Source organism: Athene cunicularia (assembly GCF_003259725.1).
Source record: "Athene cunicularia isolate RWA chromosome 2 unlocalized genomic scaffold, athCun1 chr2_part1, whole genome shotgun sequence".
NCBI classification, from domain to species: Eukaryota; Metazoa; Chordata; class Aves; order Strigiformes; family Strigidae; genus Athene; species Athene cunicularia.
In genome coordinates this window covers 21,077,670-21,087,173 of record NW_020799095.1, presented here as the reverse complement: position 1 = coordinate 21,087,173, position 9,504 = coordinate 21,077,670, and the positions used below count along the sequence as shown (strand labels likewise).

Genomic DNA, 9,504 nt, shown 5'->3' with positions numbered 1-9,504 from the left:
CTGCTGAAGGAATACTGAACTGCATGACTGGGTCCATTTCCAGGTACCAGTTGTGATTTTCTGATTGGTAGGGTCCATGTAGCTTGCACAGGACATATTAGCAGGTGCCTTGCTTCTAATTTTGTTGAGAAATTCTATTGAGCTGAAACTCCTGCTTCTCTCACCTGTCCTGCCTTCTGAAGTGTAGTCCTCTTACGGTTATCATAACTGGTAGTGGTAGTAATGGTCAGAGTAGTGGTAATAATGGCTGACATTGCCAAAATGCTTAGAAGAGAATAGAGGCATAGTCCTGGCCAAGGACTTTCATGGGTGCTGCTGCTGTTGAGTTCTTAGATATTTGAGGTTGGAAAGTCTCCTTTTGGTTTAAGTCTTAAGGTGGTGTGTACTCCCATGGTGTTCAGTTGCAGGGTTTCCTGTCAGTTCTGACTTGTGTCCTTTTTGGGCTTTTAAATGAAACTAACCATATACGCAATAGACTGTCAACTCTACTACTCACCTCAAGGCTTTTCTGAATTCTGATGTAGGCAGGAATCTTTTAAGGCAAGCAGTTTTTGTCTTTTTTTTAAAAAAAATCTTCAAGTAGCTAACGTGATTATTGAATAACTTCAGAATGCAGTCAGTTTAAGAAAAGAAACAAAAGAATTCCCACACATGTAAACAATCCCATCTTCTAGTCTCCAGTACTTTTCTGTAAAAGATTTGCAATTCTTGTTATCTAACTAAAGAAAGGGCTGATAATGAGAACTTGACATAGGTTGGTGCTACAGAAAAATAAATGGAGATAAAGCAGACTGAGCAATGCAGAGCTTGACTAGCAGCTGAAATTGGAGACAAACTGCTTTCCTGTACTGGCTTTGGCTGGGTAGAGTTCATTTTCTTTATAGTAGCTTGTAGGGTGCTCTGCTTTGGATTTGTGACCAAAATGGTGTTGATAAGAGAAGGATGTTTTAGTTATTGCTGAGTAGCACTTTCACAGTCAAGGCCTTTTCTGTTCCTCACACCACTGCGCCAGTGAGCAGGCTGGGGGGGCACAAGAAGTTGAGAGGGGACAGCTGACCCCAACTTACCAAAGGGATATCCTATACTGTAAGGCTCAAGGTATAAAGCTGGGGAAGCAGGAGAAAGGAGGGGGGATGGGCGGGGGGGGGGATGACGACAGGACACATGTTTGGAGAGATGGCATTTGTCTTCCCAAGTCACCGTTACCCATGATGGAGCCCTGCTCTCCTGGAGATGGCTGAGATCCCGCCTGCCATGGGGAGTGGTGAACCAATTCCTTGTTTTGCTTTGCTTGTGCATGTGACTTTTGATTTACTTATTAAACTGTCTTCAGGGGAAGAGCCCGGGTAACAAGCCTACATACCAATACGATTTACAAACTTGTTCCAAATAATAAATAATAAATGTAGTACATGTGATGATCACGTGCGCAATAACAACTCGTGATTGGTCCCTGAGTTCAGTTCATGTGCCACAACTGACTCTTCATTGGTACAGTGTAAGCGTCACACGAGGCCACTTTGTCTGAGGGCACTCCCTGCTTGTGGCTGCAGCATCCCGTTCTACACATTGCTAACAGTGTTGTTTACTCAGGGTTTTGCCTTATATGGCTTCAAAGGTGACTTCAAGGACAACTGCATTTCAGCAAGCCAGTCAGGACTGTCCAACTTGTCTAGCAATACTGTATGACCATTTTCCTTCATAAATTTCCCTCCATCAACCCATGAGTTTTCTCACTCTTATCCTTCCCAGTTCTCTCCCACACCCCACTGGGGCAGAGGGTGAATGAATGAGTGGTTGTGTGGAGCTGAGCTGCTGGCTGGGGTCAACCCACAACAGCCCCTTCCAAAGCACTTAAATGTAAAATTGCAAGCTGTGGTCTCAAGTAACCAGTGATTTTACTCTTTCTAATAATGGTAGAGGATAATAAGGAAAAAACACAAACCACAGCAATATTTTGTATGTAAACACTTGAAATGGATTTATTTTTTAAAAAATCGTTTTTACAATTGGATCATACAGTATTCTTCTGTACGTCTTAAATTAAAAGCCTCCAGCTTTTAAAAATGCTGCCCAGTACAAAAGTGCTAATGTAAAACTGTAGTGTTTATGTATATAAACTGACACTACACATCACTAAATATCACTAAATAGTCTCTTCGCCAGCTTCAATGAGTGGAGAAGAAATGGAAGATCAGACCTCATAGTATTTGAGGGTTTCCTTCGTCCCCTACAGTTCAGTCTTCAGGAGCTTCATGGCTTTCTGCATATTTGAATACACTAGAAATTAAATATTCATACATGTTATTTTTGCAACTTCCAGCAGCTACAAATACTGTAGAGAGAATGTCATCATTATTAAGTCTTTGCTCACATGCCTATTGTGATACAGATTCTGATGCACTGTTTTCTAAGCATTTTATGATCGTCATCTGTTTCATTTTGGCTGGTGAGTGCACACATCTCCTAATGCAAACACATCAGCATTTGCAGGGCAGAGGTGGGAGCTGTGGAGTGGTGAGGAAGGGCTGTAGCAAACATCTCTTCCCTGCTCCCAGAAGGTTTCCTGACCTGGCCCAGCAGGGCTTGTGTGCAAGACTTCCCACCATTGCTTACAGTGAACACTGCTGAATTATTCAAGTTCCTCCTGATGTATGCTTTCTTTTAAAACAGATGGATGTTCAAGGCTCCAGGGCACTGCCATTCTCTTCACCTCACTGAGTTTAAGGCTAGCATTTGGTTTAATTTTAATCTTAACTGTCTTTCAGCACTGTGCTGATTGCGAGAGTCTGTAATGCCTGATGTTATTCCTTGTCTCATGAAAAATGTGACTGCTTTCAGAATATTTTGCAGAATATTTCAGAATGTGCTACTTACACAGTGAAATGTCAGAGGGCTCATATGCATAGAGACGGTTTGAGTATCTTCCAGTAATATCTGCTCTCACAGTCAGGGAAGGATCTGGAAAAAAAGGATGAGAACCATTGTAGAGGACAGGATTAACCTTCAAGCAGAAGGAAACAATCTTTTCTGCACTTCTGCTTGCTTCCTAAATGTTTCTGCAAGACAAGTCATCTTCCACTGACAACCAAGAGATTGTCTACACAGTCACTGACATTTAAATTTCAAGTGGTGTGTTTTCAGGTTTATTAAGAAGGGGATAGGTTTAATTCTGATCAGTGTTGATCAGCCTTCCGCCCTGTGCCACTGCAGTGTCTCAACTCAACAAGCTGAGGCTGCTTTCAGGTTACAAATGTTATTAAAAAAGAAATAATAAAGGAAGAGATAACATGGTAGTTGCTTTGGTCTGTTGAAAATGGTCATCATGACCTAGATTTATCAAGATATGTATTAATGATATGTGTGTGCAGTATGTGAGATAACACATTTCTTGTGGGAGAGGGAGTACCTGAATGCATGCCTGGCCACTAATAAGTCTCAGAAACACAAATGCTTCAGAGGAGTTTGTGTAGGTTAGAGGAGCACAGAACTCAGTACTGAGCTTCAAAAATCGGCTTCTGGGGCATCCAGGGTCAGTGCTGATCCTGCATTGACAATGTCTGAGATTGTGTTACAGACAGAAACCTGTCAGATTTACAGTACCTCTAGAGATAGGAGCATGAGCAAGGCTGAGCCACTGCCTATCAATTCCAGTGATTGTGGCACCATGTCATTTTGATGACATGATGGAAGGAATCCACAAGGGAGGTATGCTGGACCTGTGAAACTAATGATCTAGCTGGGGTCACTTTCAAATTGCATCCCACAACACTAACTAGAAACTTTATATTTCCTATGGAATAAATTCCTGTTAATAAGCCTGGAGATTCGAGATTCATGCCGCATGGGGCTTTCATCTGAGATCAGCTTTGATGCTTGAGGTACTCACCTATGAATAAAATCCGAGGGACATACTGGCCATCAGGTGAAAGATTCTTGTCTGTGGTTTCATACTTAAAGAAAATAGAGAAGGTTTCCAGTCAAAAAGGGCATGCAACATAAATATTTCTTTTCTTCATTGTACTTTGTGTTATGAAATAGAGCTTAAGTAATACATTTTGCAGTTTTAAGAAATTCACTGTCTAGGATGCAGTCTTTTCAGAAAGTAGAGTTGGAAATTGATAACAGTTAATGTTATTCTTAAACTTTATTATTATTAAATTTTAAATTCTCTCATACTATGATAGCTACAAATGAAAGACACTTATTACTAAATCTGTTATACTTCAGCACTGGCCATTTTCCTAGCCAACCCTAGCTATTAAACTGACTAATTATAGCTAGAGAAGCCGTAATTAAAAATAGAACTTTATTGCTTTCACTTAATGAAGTGTATCTGGGAAGCTTACCACAAGGTTCAGGAGAATGAATTTTTCAGCCAATTTCTGTATATCTTTATGTTCAGCAAAGACCTTCTTGAGTGCTAGGGGGGAAATAAATGGGAATGAAAGTAGAATTAAATTCAGCATTTCCAGTTTATAATTGCAGCAAATGAAGATTTTAAGTTCATTCATCTGGAAAATGATTTATATTTTGTGTTGTAAAGAGTAAGTATAACGGTAAAAAATGTCTCTCCTTCCTTCAGATAGTGCAGATTTCAAATTTGTCTGCTCAAGCTTGAATTTGAACATTTGACCCTTTAAACCTCCTAGCCTGCTATTGCTGTTTCTGGCTCCAGTTTTTAAGGCAGAGAAAACTCAGTATGGAGGCACAGGACTTCAGCCTGAAATTTCTGAAAGGATTTTAATGCTTGTACAAAGATCCTTCTGGAGTTACTGGAGCTCTGGGTGGACACAAAGGTCTTGCAGTGTGGACTGGCTTACGGGAAGAAGGGTCCTCAGGTAAATTCAGAAGCATTGGGTAAGAGCAGTCCCACTTACCAGAAATCCCGACACACCACACATACACCCACACCCCCCCCGAGCTCAGTTTCAGCCTAGTTTGATTAAGGTCCTGGCCGAATTGAGTCTCAGTCATCAATGATAATGAGAGCTGAATACATCCTTTCCAATAAAATACTGTTTTTCACTACTCCTGGTCTTGCTGTGGGTTTTGGCTTACTGTGACGCAACCCCAAACCAGACTTTTGCCACAGGTCAAAACCTGCTGCCTTGTGCTCTTTTTTGTATTTATTCTGTAACACCAAACACTGAATTTTTATTTTATTTCTACACATTGGAAAATATCTCCATGTGACAGCAACTTGAAGAATGTTCCACATGCTTGCCCAGGTTAGAATTTCACTGAGGTTTAGCAAGCAGAATGGTGGCTGGATTTTTAAAGCAGCATTTGTCCAGAGAACAAAACCTAGATTTTTTTTTTCTTTTTTTTTTTTTTTTTTTCCCCCCCAGTGCAAAGGCATTACCTTGGCTGTGTGGGCAGTCCTCCAAGTGGTGGATAATCATCAGGGGTTTGTTGCTGGAAAAGAAGAGCCCTCGTTACGGCCGGGCAGGCGCTAAGGGGTGCGGCGCGGGGCGCGCAGCGGGGCGCGGTACCTGTGCTTGGCACGGAAGAGCGCTTCCTCGTACGTCTGCGTCCAGATGAGCTGGTCTCCCCAGCCTGCGGGGGAAGCACAGCCAGCGCCTTACACACGGGGCCAGGGGGCGGGGGGCTGTGTCCCGTCCCTGCCCGGGGCTTTGAACAGACCGCTTGCCAGAGGGCTTTAAATCTAGCAGTAAAGTGGGGGGTGGGGGTATGCTAGGAAATGCTAGAAAAATGTATTTGCAGCATGAGTTGCAAGAAAATTAATTTGTTAGACCAGAACAACGTGGGAGTCAAAATTTAGGCAGATTGCACTTTTTTTTCCTTTAATTTGGGATGGGGTTTTTTTGGTTTTTACCTCTGGAGAGTGTCTGAGGTAGTTTCGGTTTAGCTGTAGTCTCCTTTGTCTCCTTCTTGCCCACATCCTTTGCCAGAGCACAGGAGATGGCAACGAGCAGCAGGAACATGGACACGTAACTCTTCTCCATGGCTGCTCCTGGAAGACATGAGAGAAACGTCTAGTTGTGCTGACAGGTGGAGGCACACAGCAGAAAAGGACGCGTAGAGCAACAGGTCAAGTCACAGGTATGCAGCAGGGTGAGTCTGGGCTGAAACCTACTGCTCCAGGCAGGGGCCTGGGCTTGGGGAAACGTCAAGGAAGTCTGAGATTTGCTTAGCAAATAGCCATGAAAGACTTGGCTGCTTTCTGATGCCCTGTTCACGCCGTTGGGCTGTGGTCCCTTTCAAGATGTACACTTACATGTTAGTTTCTCTCTCATCTTTTTACATTTATTGAATTTGCTCAGTAAAAACATAAGTTTTGGCAATTCCAAAAGTACTTGCAAATCCTAGCAGGTTCACGGTACTACCTCGATCTCCCAGTGTTATCATAACTTAGAAGCAGGTGCTGAAAAACTAACGTCCCAGCTCTTCATCCATTTTGCAGTAGGAGCAACTCAAACAAGTCTGAATGTTAAGCTAGGCTTTACAGTGAGCCATTGGCACAGGCACAGCTTAATGCTGCTGTTGTAACTTCCAATCCTGTCTTCCCCCTTAAAAGTATCATCTAATCCTTAAAACCTGTAGAATCTATAATTAAAAGAATGGGGAGAGGTTGCTGCGTGGAACAGTGAGAACTGAAATGCAGTTTGCTGGTTTAAGGAACACAAAGCAGAGGGCTTTTCCTGAGCCAGACTTGAGCATGGAGATGGGGATGAGACATGTCTGATGGGAAGCTCCTCAGAGTTTCAGCTGGGATGTTTCTTTGAAGGCAGCATGACCCTATGTTTTCTCATAAAATTTCCTCGTAGAAGCTACAACACCAATGCGATGGATACAGTAAGAAAATCTAAGATATTCCAAAAGCAATGCAGAAAATTCAAAAGATTCATGCAATATTACAATAGGCTGCCAGTTTTTAAAATTCAGACAATGAAAATCCAGGGAAACAGAAGCATTTTTCTGCGTAGGAACTGCAGGAGGAGACATTAGCTGAATTTCATCAGTGGTACAGTGCTCTTTGCTACTGGGATGTCCACTAGACCTCAAACATCCAAAGAGTTACTGTTTCAAAGGGCATGAAATACGATTTTTGCAGCAGACTGCCTTTCCACCCTAAGAAAAGTCTCCTTGGCAAGAAAGAAAATTGCATAAAGTTAAATTAAACCCAGTGGATTTTCAGGGTTGCCTCAAGAGTTGTTTTGGCTAGAGCTGTATAGTGGAAGTAATGCTTCTTTAAAAAAACAAGAAAAAAAAGAAGGTATGGGACAACCAGGAAATTAAAGAGCAGACAATTTTATGCTGTCGCTGATGCAGGATGCAGAAAGCAAAGACATTAAACCTACTCTTTAAAAACCTTGCCTCTGGAAGGCTATGTGCACTTTTGCTAAGTTTTCCACCCCACAAAACCCCCTCCTTTCCTAGCTCTTTTAACCTGCAAAGCCAGCATTCCTCTGCATAATTTTTCTTCATAGCAAGCTGTGCTGAGCTGTGCCTACTTTGCTGCAGTCTTTTATTTCCATTGATCAGCTGCCCCAGTCCCAGGTAACCTGGGCTCACAGCTCCCCCAGGTACTTTTGAAAGCAGTAAGTGTGCTGTGCCTTACCTTGTTTCCTCTCCCAGATGCCTGCCAGGATTGGAAGGTGATCCCGGTTACAGTGTGAACGCTGCTGTTCCTACTGCCTATTTATGCACCTTCACACACCCCAACTCCACCCACCAGCTTTGAATTTGAATACTACTTTCAGAAGTATTTTTTCCCCACCAAAACATCCAAAGTTAAGTTTGTAATTAAATAACATTAGTTTCCTGTCAAATGCTGTATCTGAAGTTCAGAGATGTTTCTACAGAGTTTTGGGACATTTTTTGAAAGGTGATTTTAAAAGGTTGGCAAAGATCCAAGTCCAGGTAAGCTTAAGTCAAGACTCCTGGTTTGCCTGAAGAGTGATTTGTCTTTTTTTGATTGGTCAGAAAATCAATATGGGTTGCTGTTCTTTTAGTCCTCTGAAAAAGTTAATGACTCAGAACTTTAGATGTTAATTAGATAATTAGCTATGCACATTATATAGATATGTGTGTACACATGTATGTATAACAACACATAGGAAAACTGTAATAAAATCTAAAAGTTTGTAAAGATCTCAACAAAAATGTATTTGGAAGCTATAACAGTAAACTGTGTTCAAAAGCAGAGGTCTAAATAAACATTTAATTCAAATTCCATGTTTAATTAGTTGTGCAGAAAATTATTTTTAACTGCAACATGAAAATCAACCATTTCAGGTTTCAGATACACATATAATATGGAACAGTGCTTAGGAAGATGAAAACTTTTCAGGTGGCTGGAAGCCATCCCTAGGGTTGCACCAACTGCCTGCCCATGGTCCTTCCTCAGAGGTCAGTGCAATTCTGTCCTCAGCAATATATGTTTAAACTACAGTATGTTCTCCTTGGTGCATGCCTCATATATTTCAGTGAGATTAAAATCACATGTTCATGGGCAGTGAACACTTAACGACTCAGCTGGGTAGATGAAATCCATCAGATACGATTCTACTGTTTGAAATTCACAGTGCTGTCTGATGGGTGACAACAGCACCCATTTTTTCTGAATGTACTCCACTATATTCTTCATTTGGAGAATGTAGTGCTTTGGATCATGGTTTGGATTTTGTTTTTTTTTTTAAATCTTTTGTAAATAGTAATTAGGAAAATGAAGTGCAGGAGCAAGATGGTGAACCGAAGCAAAAAAACCCTGTGGTTCCTTACAAATGTACAGTAGTACCATGTTTTGTGTAGATGCTTGACTTATTAGAAGGGTGAAACCAAACCTCAGAGGGAGACCAGTGATTTTAACTCCCCTTTCTGTATGTTTCATGTAATTGATAATTTGATAAAGAAATTAAATGAGAGAAAGGTTGCATAGCAATCTCTGCTCCTCTTCCAGTGCTTCTGGAAGATTCAGTGATGTATTTTGTTAGTTTCAAATCACATCCATTCAGATTTTTGTCTAAGACTTACACCAAAATAGATTTTCAAGATCCATATTTGGACATGTGAGTGCTCACTTTGAACAACCAGGTTACATCCTTAATCTGCTTCAATGCAGATATACGAGTCAAAAATTAGGTACCTGTTTCTGAAACCTTGCTTTCAGCTCAGGCAATTCATAATGTAATTTAATGTGTTCCTGTTGACTATCTTCTCAGATCACACCTAATAGCATTTGGTGGTTTTAAAGCCTGTGACAAATGTTCTAGTTGCTCTCCGGTTATGTGGAGAGATAATGAGCAAGTAGGCTCTCACTCACACACAACTTTTTAAATAGGGCTTTGCCTGAAAATGAATTTTCAAAACTAAGCCCTCACTTCTTGGCTCCTGCCTTAGTTGTGCTTCTATTTCATTTGCACCTTTGCTTTCTCCTGTTTTCAGGAAATGCACTTACTTTAACCTATTTCCACATAGCTTTGTGCTGCTCTGTAAGAAACTCAATAATTGAAATACAACTACCCTATCAGCTCAAAG

General features: G+C 41.2%; 1 protein-coding gene across 1 annotated transcript; it reads right to left on the bottom strand.

The window, feature by feature from the left end:
* Window positions 1–1,955: 1,955 nt before the first annotated feature.
* On the bottom strand, window positions 1,956–7,973 carry AGR2 (anterior gradient 2, protein disulphide isomerase family member). The gene is made up of 8 exons (XM_026843548.1): window positions 7,586–7,973; window positions 5,840–5,977; window positions 5,496–5,559; window positions 5,366–5,418; window positions 4,350–4,423; window positions 3,890–3,953; window positions 2,878–2,961; window positions 1,956–2,280 (listed from the first exon to the last, which is right to left on the bottom strand). Exons 2-8 carry the CDS (start codon window positions 5,967–5,969, stop codon window positions 2,231–2,233), a joined length of 519 nt encoding a protein of 172 aa, XP_026699349.1. The 5' UTR covers window positions 5,970–5,977; window positions 7,586–7,973; the 3' UTR covers window positions 1,956–2,230.
* Window positions 7,974–9,504: the final 1,531 nt, after the last annotated feature.